This window comes from Hyperoodon ampullatus (assembly GCF_949752795.1).
Source record: "Hyperoodon ampullatus genome assembly, chromosome: 1".
In the NCBI taxonomy this organism is placed as follows: Eukaryota; Metazoa; Chordata; class Mammalia; order Artiodactyla; family Ziphiidae; genus Hyperoodon; species Hyperoodon ampullatus.
In genome coordinates this window covers 200,632,948-200,647,996 of record NC_136914.1, presented here as the reverse complement: position 1 = coordinate 200,647,996, position 15,049 = coordinate 200,632,948, and the positions used below count along the sequence as shown (strand labels likewise).

At 41.3% G+C, this 15,049-nt stretch overlaps 1 protein-coding gene across 1 annotated transcript in view; it reads left to right on the top strand.

Annotated features, from left to right (window-relative positions):
• Positions 1-1,946: 1,946 nt before the first annotated feature.
• The window catches only part of DNMBP (dynamin binding protein), a gene marked incomplete at both ends in the record, with an annotated part of 79,549 nt that continues 66,446 nt past the window's right edge, over positions 1,947-15,049 (top strand). Inside the window, 3 exons of the mRNA XM_079712689.1 lie at positions 1,947-2,091; positions 3,610-3,732; positions 11,455-13,458. Coding sequence (XP_079568815.1) covers positions 1,947-2,091; positions 3,610-3,732; positions 11,455-13,458 — 2,272 coding nt within the window. The remainder of the gene's footprint in view (positions 2,092-3,609; positions 3,733-11,454; positions 13,459-15,049) is intronic.

Below are 15,049 nucleotides of genomic sequence, written 5' to 3'. Positions count from 1 at the left end.
CATGAAGGAAATGCAAATAAAAACTACAATGAGATGTCATCTCACACCTGTCGGATTGGCTGTTAAAGATAGTAAATAACAAGTGTGGGCGAGGATGTGGAGAAAAGGGAAACCTCATGCATTGTTGGTGGGAATGTAAATTGGTACAAACACTATGGAAAACAGTACGGAGTTTCCTCACAAAATTAAAAATAAGACTACCATATGATCTAGCAATTCCACTCCTGGGTATTTATCTGAAGAAAGCTAATTCAGAAAGATACATGTATACCTGTGTTCATTGCAGCATTATTTACAAAAGCTATGGAAGCAAGCTTAGTGCCCATTAATAGATGAATGGATGAAGAAGATGGAATGGAATATTCCATGCCAATGGAATATTATTCATAAAAAAAGAATAGAATCTTGTCATTTTCAATAATATGGATGGACCTAAAGGGTGTTCTGCTAAATGAGTAAGTCAGAGAAAGACAAATACTGTATGATTTCACTTATATGTGGAATCTAAAAAACAGATGAACAAACATAAACCAAAAAAAGTCATAGATAAAAAGAACAAACAGGTGGTTGCCAGAAGGGAGGGGGGTGAGGGGAGGAAAGAAATAGGTGAGAGAGTTTAAGACGTAACCTCCAGTTGTAAAATAAAAAAGTCACGGTATAGTGTGGGGAATATAGTTAATAACTAATATCTGTATGGTGACATATAACTAGACTTATCGTGGTGATCATTTTGAAATGCATAGAAATATTGAATCGCTAAGTTGTGTAACAGGAACTGACAGTGTTGTAGGTCAACTATACTTCAAAAATAAACAAACTCATGGAAAAAAATATCAGATTTGTGGGTACCAGAGGCCGGGCGGGTGGAGGGGCGGGAATTGGTCAAAGACAGTCAAAAGGTATAAACTCCCAGTTATAAGATAAATAAGTACTAGGGGTGTCATGTACAGCATGATCAATGTAATTAACACAGCTATATGTTATGTATGAAAGTTGTTAAGAGGGTAAATCCTAAGAGCCATCCTCATAAGGAAAAATACATTTTTTTCTTTTTCTTTCATTTTGTATCTGTATGAGATGATGGACATTCACTAAACTTACTGTGATCATCACTTCATGTTGTATGTAAGTCAAATCATTATGCTTTGTACCTTAAACTTATGCAGAGCTATGTGCCAATTATATCTCAATAAAACTTGAAGAAAAAATTAAATAAATAAAATACATGTGGAAATACAAAGGGAAAAGATAAGCAAAAAAGATAGTTATGGGGGGGCTTCCCTGGTGGCGCAGTGGTTGAAAGTCTGCCTGCCGATGCAGGGGACACGGGTTCGTGCCCGGGTCTGGGAAGATCCCACATGCCGCGGAGCGGCTGGGCCTGTGAGCCATGGCCGCTGAACCTGCGCGTCCGGAGCCTGTGCTCCACAACAGTGAGAGGCCCGCGTACTGCAAAAAAAAAACCAAACACAAAGATAGTTATGGGGAATAGATGAAATGCCATATTTAAAATCCCTACTTTTTAAATACCGTATTTTAAGAGTACCGTCTTGCCTGGTACCTTAAAAATGTTAATTCCCATATTGCCTTCTTCAAGCATATTGGAAAGTCTTCATTTCCAAGTTGCATGTTTTCTATTCCACATAGCTATAGGTCACTTTTTTTTTCAATTCCAGAATGACTTGGAGAATTAAATGAAAACGTATGAGGAAATCATTGTTTTTAAAGAAATGAGACAGTATTTTGATTTTTTTTAAAGTACAGACTTCTTATTTGCTTAGCTTTGACTTCATTATAAGTAGTCATATATACTTTATATCCTAATAATAATTTATTATTAATAGGATACTTTATATCTTAATAATTCTCAAGATACCAATCTATATTACAGTGTCTTAAATACTTATGCTTTCCCATTTCTTTTGACCTTTCTTTCCAGGTTATAAAAGATGGAGGCTGGCTCAGTGGTTCGAGCCATCTTTGACTTCTGCCCTAGCGTATCAGAAGAACTGCCGCTCTTTGTGGGAGATGTTATTGAGGTGTTGGCAGTGGTGGATGAATTTTGGCTTCTAGGAAAGAAAGAGGATGTGACAGGTAAGAGGTTCATAATTCCTCACGTACAAAATAGACCACAGACCCTCCCTTCTTTCCATATTAAAAATAAAGGTTTAATGGGAAGCCCAATAAATACACTTCAGATCCTTTTGTGTTTTCTGTGTGTGTTTACTGTGGTTTCTACCAGCAAGGAGAGAATGTCTGTTATCACTGCATCTCTCCTTACTGGTTCCTTTAAAAGGTTGACATGGTTAGGTACCAGCTGCCCTCCTAGATTCGTGGGTGTCCTAAATTTATTAAATCTGCCCTCTACCCTAGATGCACTTAACACCCACTTTTCATGCACCTGGTTTCCTTTTTTCTATTCTTGAAAACATGTTAGCACCAGTTTCTTTCATGAATTTGCCAGGGGAAGGCTGGAAGTTTTTCCCCCGCACTATGCATCTATGTTAAATCCAATCTTTAACTTATATATATTTATGGAAATCTGGGCTGGAGTATATCATACAGTCCTTAGAACAGACTCTTATTGTTACTTAAGCCACATTTGGGAGATAATAGATTATTTCCCAGTAGAAGTGACATCTCAGCTGAGATAAAAATGGTGAGTAGGAGTTAGCAAGGCAAAGAGGATAGGCAGAGAGAATTGCTTATTCAGAGGCCCTGGAATGAGAGAGAAAGAATGTGGAAGGACTGAGAAAGTTCAGTCTGGCATGAAGTGTGAATGGTTGAGGGGGGGGGAGATGGCATGGGGAGATGAGCAGAAGCTAGATCATGGAGGACAGCGCATGCCATGGAAAGGAGTTATGGAAACAGGATACTGTAAACGTGCTTTAAGCACAATCAGATTTGTCTTTTAGAAAGCTCGATGCTGCAGATTGAAGAATGATAGGAAAGGGCAAAGCCAAAGGCAGGGAGGTGGGATGGGAAGTGGTTGCAGTAATCCAGGTGAGAGGTGCTGATGGTTTGGACCGAGGTGGTGAATCTGGAGATAAGTGGACAGATGCAAGAGATGGTTAGAAGGTGGAATCAACTAAACCTTCTGATGCATTCCACCTGACAGGCCCTGTTTGTCTATTATTACTTGTTAAAAACCTGCCAATCTTCAGATTCAACTGTAGTCTTTTTAATAAAAATTTTCATTTTCTTCCTGACCCATTTCCCACCTTCTCTGAACTTCCATAGCAATTTGTGTAGCTAGGATGTGACACTGGATTTCAAACTGAATTATTGTTTATGTCTGAATTAGATTTTATGTCTGAATCAAATTTTAAGATCTTTTAGGGCCAAGTCTGTCTTACTCATTTTCCCCTCTGCAGTGTGCCTTTGATAGAGTGACACCCAGTAAATGGTCACTGAATTGAATTGCACTCTCTGTGTTCTGCATGCACCTAATTTTGTGCACTGCATGTTTTCTACAATATATTCTCCAGTGATGAGTGCTCAGTGAGTTTTCAATTCAGGGTTTATAAATGGGCTCAGAAAAAAGTTTTTTGTCCTGGTACACAGACAGAAAAAAGGAATTTTAATATTGGAAATGTTTGCTTTTATTTTCAGGACAGTTCCCCAGCAGTTTTGTGGAAGTTGTTACCATTCCCAGTCTAAAAGAGGGCGAGAGACTGTTTGTCTGTATCTGTGAATTTACATCCCTAGAATTGAACAGCCTTTCCCTCCATCGAGGTAAGTTGATCATCCAAGAGTGGACTGTTTAAAATAAGATTGGTGGAGTCAGTCCATTTTGACAACTAGATCTTTTTTTTTTGAATTTTTATAAGTGACTAACCTCTAGAGAGTCTTCAATAATACCAAGATAGTGCTGACAATAATAGTGCCTTATATTTGAGTAGCATTTCATAATTTCCACAGCATTTTTTCTCACAAATACATTCTCATTTCATTCTCAGCACAGACCTGGCAGGTAGCAACGTGGGTATTATTAACTGCATTTAAAAAATAATGAAGGGCTTCCCTGGCGGCGCAGTGGTTGAGAGTCCGCATGCCGACGCAGGGGACATGGGTTCGTGCCCCGGTCCAGGAAGATCCCACATGCCACGGAGCGGCTAGGCCCGTGAGCCATGGCCACTGAGCCTGCACGTCCGGAGCCTGTGCTCCGCAATGGGAGAGGCCACAACAGTGAGAGGCCCGCATACCGCAAAAAAAAAAAAATTTAAAAATTTAAAAAATAATGAAAATGACTTCCTCCACTTACCAAAAAAAAAATGATAATAATAATGCGAATGAGATTCAAAGAATGTTACCTGCAGTTGAGAAGTTTTGGCCTCAGAACGTGAAGTTACATCACCTGATTATTTGTAAGTCCAGTAGTCTCTTTCTACTGCCCCAGGTTGTAACTACACTTCAGACTACAGTTATCTTTTTTTCCCATAAAAATTGATCTGACTTTGCTAACAACATACTATTTATTAATGCGTAATGGTAGAGCAGGAATTATGGTATGCAAATTAAGAGAGAGATGCAAAACAGCCCCATTGCTATTCAACTATTAGATAATGTTATTAAAGTTCTCATCAGAACCAGTTTAAAAGGAAGTGGTTTAAAACGGATGGTCATAGCCACGTCTCAGTGATATTCCAAGTATTTCTCACTTCTTACACTCTGATAGACATATGAACGTCTAAAGAGTGACTAAACCGTTTCGGCACATGTACTTAATTAAGTCCATACATTTCTGCATAAGCACAGAAGCCAGTAGTGTTCCACAAACTGAAGCTTATGATCAGTGCAATTTTATGATGACTCACAACAGTCATCACAATTGTATAATTTATTAGGTATGTTATTACTATTGTTACTTACTCTTTTGAGTATGGCACTAAAGGGATAGGCTTAATTTCTTAAACCGTGTACACATATGGGAGAGAGAGAGTGCAGAGGTGGGGAGAGAGACCTAGCAAAGTCCCTAACCCTTAGTCAGTGAGAAGAAAGGAATATTGGGCTTTGACCTTAATCCTCAAAATCAGCTTCCAGAGTTTCTTGCCTTCACTTTACACTAAGCCTCTGCCTCTGTTCTGTGTGCTTTTTTGCTAATCTGCGTTGGGAAGACAGACAGAAATAGATGAAGATGTTATAGTAGGGAGCCTCATCTGTCCCTACTCACAGCTCTCCCACAGGAGGGCTGAGTCCACGTCAGACCAATCAGAGGGTCTGGTGGAAGCCAAGGCACAGTGGCTTCCACCAGAGCTGTGCAGAGGATGTGGGTGGCCTGGCATTGTTTTTTCCTACACCTGGTTCCTGGAGCAAATACTGTGTATAACAGTGTACTATGTGGGAATATACAGTATGTCTACAACATTTGAGGAATTTGAGGAAGTGGCTTCTGGAATTAGTTTTTTTGCTTCATAATATATCTTGCATAGTCAAGTCTTAGGTATTAAACAGATTTTCTGCTGAATGCCTCTCCTGGGAAGACTGGACTGATGTGTTCTGAACTTGATTTGAAGTTAAAATCCACCTCAGGAATCCCAGAGCCACGTGAGATTCTCAGGAAAACCCTGGTGTGGACCTTTCAGCCACAGGTCACCTCTGCCAAGACTGACTGAAGGTCAGGCTGGGTCCTGGAGTCTGTAGATCTTATCTTGACTATCTTTTAACAAGTTAAGGCTGGGGAGCTGAAAAACATAAGCAGAGCTCAAAAGAAGAGGATGCAGGGCAGGGGGGATACATTGGAAAAGAGAGAATAGAAAGAGATGTACTAATTATTAGTGGTTTTATCTTCTGTGATACTGTGCTGCCAGTAAACACATTGACTATTCAGCTCTCTTTCCTTCTATGCTGTTCACATATTTTAGCTCTGTATGTCTTCCGATTTGAACATAATAGAGCCTTTGAGGATGAGGAAAGTAGGTGTATCTATACAATTTGTCTCTTTCTAGGAAGTTTAGCTTGAGACACAGAAATGATTTTAATTCCTCTTGTTTTCTATATGTATAACAGATATTTTACTAGTTAGAAACAAAATCACAAAAAAAATGAAAGTATTGTTTTATACTATATATAGTTTATGACTTAAATCTAGGTCTACTGCTTGGAATGGCCCTTCTACTTCTTAGACTGAAAATGGCCCTTCTGCTTTTTCCATTAGATCAGTGTCTCCGCTCATGAGTATATACACTCCTTTATCCCTGTCCTCTAGTACTATTAATCCAGTTCCCTGTTGTTTCTTTGCCTTTCCTTTGGTCCTTCAGTGTAGCAGTGAAGCTTCTCCTCTTCTGTGATTTAATATATGTCAGGAGGGATTTGGCAACCTTTAAGAGCATGTGGGATAATGTTTGAGATCTGTTTTGCTTTACCATGCTGCCTTTAGTTGTTATTTACTTACCTTTCAGAAATATTGAGATTTGTAAGAGAAAAAATTATATATTTTAACTCTAAAATTATATTATTAAAAATATATATGTATTTAGGGCAGGCAGTATAGTTTAGGGGATAAGAATTCTGATGGCCTTAGATTTAAATCCAACTTCACAACTCAATAACTGTGATTCTGTACTAGTTACTTAAGTTCTCTTGGCCTCAGTTTCCTTGTCTACAAATAATAATACCTACATCAGGGTAGTTGTGAGGATTAAATGAGGTTATACATGGAACGCATCTGGCAGAGGTAAGCACTCAATAAAGATCAGCTACTTTATTATTCTCAACCTGGGATTCTTGGGGTTCATGGATGTGCTTCGGGGGACCTTATTTCCTGATAATTATGTGAAGTTTTGTGTGTATGTACATTTTCCCTGGGAGATTCTATTTCGAATCCAGACCACCGGTGGTTCTTCCAGCAGGTGTCACCCTTTCTCCTTTTCCCGAAGCTTTCCATTTGTTTTGGTCTGTTCCCTGTATTTTGAGTTATATTTAAATTCAGAAACAAGTTTGTCTCTTAGATCAATGTAGGTGCTGTCCTAGAAAATAAAGAGGGGGGGAAAAAGAGGGAAAAAACAAAAACAAAACAACAAGGAAAAGACAGAGAAAGAGGAGAGAAAAAAAATTAGTGGGAGCGATGAAATATTTAATTGCCTGACAAAACACAGAATGCTTATCCCTTGCCTATAAGCTCATGCTTCTAGGCCACCTCTCAACCCCCAGAAAAGACCAATGAAAATTAAATTGATACATTTATTTACAAATAAATAGATAGATAAATGGTACTTATCAGTTAAAGCACTCGTGTCATAAATCTATGGTGCCATGTGTGTAAGATATCAGGATTAAGGTTCTGATATGGCTCGTGTGGAAACCCAGGTAAAGAGTGGTCGGTCTGCATAGAGTACAGAGTCCCTGGGCAGTAGATTTCAGTGAGGGACTTTATACTGCAGGGTCAAACTACTTATATTCAGATTCTAGGACATTCATTCTTTCTTATCATCTTATTCTTAATGCATTTCTTGTTTGAATAAAAAAATCTAACCAGAAGAAACAAGCAGCGTGGTGGCTGGGATTAATCGTGCACAAGCAAAAGGCTCAGGCTGACCCTAAGAGTCACCCCACTTCCTATTTTTTTTGTTTTCAAAATTTGGTCACTCTATTCCAGGAGTTCCTCATATTGTTGTTTTTGAAGTTTAGAAATGATCACTAAGCAGCCTCTATTCCTAAGGCATAGGAATGCAAAAAACTCAGTAACAGGGCTATAAAATAAAAGTGTTCACCAAAATTATCTCTAAAGTGCTTTTCAGGACCTTAATTGTGACTTAAAAAAAAAAAAACCTTTATTATATAGAAATAATCAACAGAATGACAATCTTCCAGGTGATAAAGCTTATCAAAACAGTCACCCAGGGAGTTCCCTGGTGGCCTAGTGGTTAGGATTCCAGGATTTCATTGCCATGGATCGGGTTCGATCCCTGGTTGGGGAACTGAGATCCTGCAAGCCGCATGGCATGGCCAAAATAAAAACAAACAAAATTGTTTTCGGACTTCCCTGGCAGTCCAGTGGTTAAGACTCTGTGCTTCCAGTGCAGGGGACATGGGTTTGATTCCTGGTCAGGGAACTAAGACGTGCAGCATGGCCAAAAGAAAAAAAAAGAAGGAAAGGAAAAAAACAGTCACCCAACTGAAAATAGGAAAACAAACCCTATTATAAGAGTTTCATGAAGATTTGGTAAAAACAAGAATATATTCTAATTCTGCAGGTTTAAAAAAGCCAGTTCAGGGACCTCCCTGGTGGCGCAGTGGTTAAGACTCCGCCTGCCAATGCAGGGGACAAGGGTTCGATCCCTGGTCCGGGAAGATCCCACATGCTGTGGAGCAGCTAAGCCCGTGCGCCACAACTGCTGAGCCTGCACTCTGGAGCCCGCGAGCCACAGCTACCGAGCCTGCGTGCCTAGAGCCCGTGCTCCACAACAAGAGAAGCCACCGCAATGAGGAGCCCACACACCGCAACGAAGAGTAGCCCCTGCTCGCCGCAACTAGAGAAAGCCCGCAACAAAGACCCAATGCAGCCGAAAGGGAGAGAGGGAGGGAGGGAGGGAGGAAGGAAGGAAGGAAAGAAGGAAGGAAGGGGAGGAAGGAAGAAAGAAAGGAAGGAAAGAAAGCCAGTTCATTTCAAAGCCAGGAGAGTGGGAGTTTTGGCACACTTTTATTCTTTTTCTTTTTTTTTTAAATTTATTTATTTATTTTTGGCTGCATTGGGTCTTCGTTGCTGCACACTGGCTTCCTCTAGTTTTGGCTAGTGGGGGCTACTCTTTGTTGTGGTACGCGGGCTTCTCATTGCGGTGGCTTCTCTTGTTGCGGAGCACAGGCTCTAGGCATGCGGGCTTCAGTAGTTGTGTCACGCGGGCTCAGTAGTTGTGTCACGCGGGCTCAGTAGTTGTGTCACGTGGGCTTTAGAGCATAGGCTCAGTAGTTGTAGCACACGGGCTTAGTTGCTCTGCGGCATGTGGGATCTTCCCGGATCAGGGCTCAAACCCATGTCCCCTGCACTGGCAGGCAGATTCTTTAACCACTGTGCCACCAGGGAAGCCCATGCTTTTATTCTTAATCAGCAAAAGACCTACTGTGCCTGAACAGCAGCCATGTCTCCAGTGAGTTCCCTCTGTGGTCCTGATGGAATGGCCTTAGAAGTAATGGGGGAAAAGTCACTTGTAATTCTCAGGACCCCAAGCTCTGACCAATGGATATTGAATCAGAAATTAAAGGAAAATAGAAATACAGGACCAAGACCCTATTTTCAGGGACATCTAAGCAAAACAGTATGAAATCAGTGAAAATGTATTGGGTGCCTACCAGTAAATGCAAAATCTTAGATTAGAAGTTGTGTAGTATATAAAAATACAAGTGTCAAAATTGTTGATATAAGTGATAATTTCTTTAGTAGGCTACAGATGGCCAAGATGTGTGTAGGCTTCTAAGGTTTATCAGGGAAGCATGCTAAGGTTTCAGATGGAGAGGCTTCTATAGGAGACAATGAAAATCCCCTTGTGTGGAAGAGGGTCTCAGAGGTGAGATAATATTGGATAGCTGGGGATGGGGCAAAGGGAGGTTGTCACTGGATGTGAATACCAGTTTTCAGTGAGGTGAAAACATAAAAGTAGCCTTTTGGTAGCTTAGTTAACTAAACCTCTTTGGAGAGTGTCCACAGCAAACTTATTTTTTTTAATATATTTCAGGTAGTAAGAATAGGATTATTAGAGTAGAAGCCTTAGGCGGTAGGAAGAAGCCTTCATGCCTCATGGTAAATGTTAGAGCAGGGGAGGGATATGATAAAATGGGTACATTTGTAATCTTAGTTTGGCATGAATCATTTGGTAGACTGGAAGAGACAGTGTCTGGGGCGAGGTTTAAAAGAGTGAGATGATGGGAGTTGGATGAGGTAGCAAAGAGTAAGTGACGAATGGAATAAATATTTTGAGAGAAGAAATTAGAGGACAAAAGGAAGTTAGAAGCATGGAACTAGTTAAAAAAGTTAAAACTGATGATCTACAAAATGAATAGTTCATAATCAGATAATTAAAAGTTTGCTGCAAAACAATTTGCTGCAAAACTATAGGGTAATTTTTTAACTGGGGCAAATCCTTGCCTCACCTCCTTCAATAATAAGGCAGATGCTAACTGTTTAGCTTATATTTTGTGAAGATAGCCTGAAACAACAATATTGGAACTACTGGTTATTTTCAAAAACAAACTGCCGATTACTAGAACATTCTTCTAAGATTTCATTATGATGTATTTTCAGGATAAGGATAGTTCAAGAAGGGCTCTAACAAAGTGAGCGAGTGGCACGGACATATATACACACTACCAAATGTAAAACTGAGCTAGTGGGAAGCGGCCGCATAGCACAGGGAGATCAGCTTGGTGCTTTGTGACCACCTAGAGGGGTGGGATAGGGAGGGTGGGAGGGAGGGAGAGGCAAGAGGGAGGAGATATGGGGATATATGTTATATGTATAACTGATTCAATTTGTTATAAAGCAGAAACTAACACACCATTATAAAGCAATTATACTCCAATAAAGATGTTTAAAAAAGAAAAAAAAGGGCTCTGGAGAAAATAAATGAACAGTTTGCTGTCCACACCCTGCACTTCCAACCCATTCCTGAAGATTTCTTTCTTTGTTCGATTTTTGATATTGAATATAATTTAGTGTGAGAAATTAGATCCATCTATTCAAAGGACTGTAGTGGCCATGAATATATTCTTCATCATATATAAATGAATCCAGTGGTACAGACTACTGCTGGTAGGAGCATTTCTCAAACTTTTTGATCTTAGGATCCCTTTACATTCGTAGAAGTTTTTGAGACCCTAAAGAGCACTTGCTTGTGTGAGTCTATTGATATTTACCATATTAGCTGTTAAAGCTGAGAAATTTTTTAAATTATCAATTTATTTTTAAAAACTCAGCATTAATAACATAAATAACAGTTTATGAAAAATAACTAGTTTCCTAAACAAAAAAAATTTAGTGAGAAGAGTAACATTGGTTTGCATTTTTGCAGATATTTGGTTTAGTAGAAGAAATCTAGATTCTTTTACTTGAATCTATATTCTTTAATATATTCTAAATAAATCTTTAATATTTGGTTTAATAGAAGAAATCTAGATTCTTTTACTTGAATCTATATTCAGTTTGCCACGTTACATTGTTTTGACTGAAGTATATGAAGTGTATGAAGAAAATATGATAGTGTTGACCTCACAGACCCTCTGAAAGGATCTTAGGGACCACCCCCAGGGTTCCACAGACCACATTTTGAAAACCATGGGTTTACAGGAATGTTCACTATATTGTCACTAAACTGTCAAAAAGTGTTCATGCACTTAAAACTCTAGGTTTATATTCCCTTGAATTTGGTAGCTATTTAAGATGATGAGTTGCACTATTAGTTATACCAGTATCCTGCTGAGGTGATAACCGAGGTCATTATCTTTGCTTCTCTTCTCTTTCTTCAGGTGACCTAGTGGTTCTCGATGGCAGTCCCACTGCCGGCTGGCTGCAGGGCCGGAGCTGCTGGGGTGCCTGGGGCTTCTTCCCATCCTCATGTGTCAGGGAGCTCTGCCTCTCCTCACAGAGTCGGCAGTGGCACTCACAGAGTGCCCTTCTCCAGATTCCCGAGTATTCAATGGGACAAGCCCGGGCACTGATGGGGCTCTCTGCCCAGCTGGATGAGGAGCTGGACTTCAGAGAAGGGGATGTGATTACCATTATTGGAGTTCCTGAACCAGGCTGGTTTGAAGGGGAGTTAGAGGGTCGAAGAGGCATTTTTCCGGAAGGTTTTGTGGAGCTTTTGGGGCCCCTGAGGACTGTGGATGAGTCAGTAAGTTCTGGAAATTGCGATGACTGCATTACTAACGGTGAAGTAGATACCAACACAGGAGAAGAGAGACAGCCAGAAGAGGAAGGCGAGCAGCCAGGCACCTACGGGATTGCCCTCTACAGATTCCAAGCCCTGGAGCCAAATGAGTTGGATTTCGAAGTAGGCGATAAAATCCGAATCCTGGGGACCCTGGAAGATGGCTGGCTAGAAGGATCGCTGAAGGGCAGGACAGGCATCTTTCCTTACCGCTTTGTAAAGTTATGTCCTCAAACAAGGGTGGAGGAAACCATGGATCTGCCACAGGAAAGCAGCCTCACCAACATCCCTGACACATCTTTGGATTGTTCAGAGAACTTCTTAGAAGTGGAAGGAAAAAGACATGAATCTCATGAGTATAAAGCAGAGAAGTCCAACTCAGTTATTTCTGAAACATCCACTTCCCCAATGGAACATCTGACTTCTGAGTATGAAGAAGACAAAAACTCTCATTGGGACGTGGGCACCTCAGAAGGGCCCCCAAGAAGCACAGGTTCAGGGCACGAACAGCTTCTTGCCAAATACTCTTCCACAAAGGATCCTTCAGAGGTGGTCAATGGTGTTGCGTCCCAAACTCCAGTACCTTTTCATCCCGAATTGCAGAAAAACCAGTATTATTCTATAGGAGGAGGAAGCAACCCCCGCCCCAACCAGTACTCTGACCCTCTTCCTCTAGAAGCAAGGACTAGAGACTACTCCAGCCTACCTCCCAGAAGAACATACTCCCAGCCGAAAACCCTTCAGAAGCCAGTGCCACCTCTTCATAGCACCTTTTCTCGTTTAGCCTCCAGGGCAGTCAGACCCAGCCAGTTGAGCCCTCAGCTCCAGGGCATGGCGAGGTGTGTGAAAAAGCACCTCACACCCAAAGAAAATGCTTCCAGCTTTTGCTCTGCATCAGAGAGATCAGAGATGAAGCCTGGTCTGCAAGACAGGGCACCTGCTGTGGAAGCAATGGCACTTTCACAGGGAGACGGCAACATGGACCTGGATTCTAAGTTGACACAACAACTGATAGAGTTTGAGAAGAGCTTGTCAGGGCCCGGAACAGAACCAGATAAAATTTTGCGCCACTTTTCAATCATGGACTTTAACTCCGAAAAGGATATTTTCCAAGGTTCCTCGAAGCTAATCATCCAGCAGGAGCTGCCCGAGAGGAGAAAGGCTCTAAGGCCACCGCCACCCCGTCCCTGTACTCCAGCATCCGCTCCTCCCCTTTTGCCAGTGGACCAGAGCCTGAGACCGGAACCACCCTTGGCAATGCGACCCTCTCGCCCCGCTCCCCTGCCTCCCTCGGCCCAGCAGAGAACGAATGCAGTACCCCCCAAGCTCCTAACTTGTAACCGTCCTGGCTGGGAGACCCTAGAAAAGGAGGGCCCTGAGAACATGGAGAAGACTTTGGACCAGACTTCCCAGTGTCCCTTAGTCTTGGTGAGGATTCAGGAGATGGAACAGGACTTGGATATGTGCTGCAGGGCTCAAGAAGAGCTGAACTCACTGCTGGAGGAGAAGCAAGAGGAATCACTAAGGGCAGAGACCCCTGAGAATCTTGAGTTCTACGAGAGTAACATTGAGAGTTTGAACATGGAACTCCAGCAACTTAGAGGTAAGTGATGAGGAGATAGTATATACTTGTTTCTGGACACCCACAAGTCCAAGTAACAGCCTACCCAGGTTTTTAGGGATATGTTACCATCTATGATGGACAATTAAGGAATGGTTTGCTTTTTATTACCTAATTTCTCACTCTGTCACCACAATTAGATGGCTCTGTCTGAATGTATCCTATGACCACTGTAGCCTCCTAACTCCATTTGCTGCTCAGGTAAAAAAGCTCAGACCTCAGTGACACTTATACCTCCTATACCTCTGTGACATCCATAGCAGTTGTGCAGATGGAAGTCCCCAGATATAACTTTCTTTAACCAGACCCTGCTCAGGACTGAAGACTTCCAGGCTAAGACTCATGAGAAAACGGTATGTTGTATCTTTGTGGTCCAGGGACTAAGTTTCAATAATAATAATAATAACAAACATTTATTAATGTATTAATAAGCATTTGTCACAAAGAATCTTCACAGCTACCTTGAAGGTACTGGGTTAATTCATATGGCTACTTTATAGATGAGGAAACCAAGACTTGTAGAGATTAAGTAGCTTGCTAAGGGAACCGGGCATTGAGCCCATGTCTTTAACTACTATGGTTTACTGTTTCCCACCTTGCACATTCAAAAACTGAAATGCTGTCTATTAACTTGGGGGTGACCAGGCTCTGGAGACTTCATTTGTATTCACCAGCGTATCAAGAGAAATAATTTATAAAGTAGGAAGAAGAAAAGAGTGAGATAATAGCAACTGGTCTAGGGCCTGAGGAGAGCATGACTGCATGCCCTTTGGCATGCATGCCAGAGAGCTCTGAACCTACATGTCCTTAGGAAAGTCAATAATAAAAAGCACTCTGTGGATCTAGGAGTTGCAGGATCCTAATAAATAAAAACAAGGTAATGGTGGCCCAGAGAGACCAAATCAAGATGGCAGACCAGGTACACATACCAACTTCCCCTTGTCCTTTAGATCTCTAAAAGTGAATGAAAAAAAAATAATAAAAAATTCCAAGAAGAAAGAGTATTATCAGAAGGCCAGAAGTTGAGTAATTTTCTGAAAGATAGAAAGCAGACGGATTACAGAAAGAGAGGAAACCTCTGTCTAAAATATGCTCAGGCAAGAATTGATGTGCAAGTGGGCACAGTTCTGCGGGAACTCCAAACTCAGAGGCATGGCCCCGGGAGGGTGTCCTGGAGCACATGCAGGGTGATGAACTAGGGACCAGCCAGATCACTGGGCCCCTGGGTCATTTGTGCTCAACAGGGCGGTGGTGACATTTGCTCTCAAGGTAAAGCATGAGGGTGAGCACCTAAACACGTCCTCAAGAGGGTGTTCATTTAATATGAGTATATGAACTCTTGGGGAATGCCAGATACCTTGACGATTTCAGAGTGCCTGAAAAGGAATCCTGAGGGAACTTTGGCTCAGCGCTACATCCTCAAAGCCATAGCAAGCCCCAGATTCTCCATCACCTTCCATACATACAAGTTTTGAGATATACTTGTAAACTGTTCTTGCATTAGATATACAGGTGACAGAACAAAACTCTCCCAAATTCCAGGTAGCAAAAATTTCTCAATAATGATACTTAT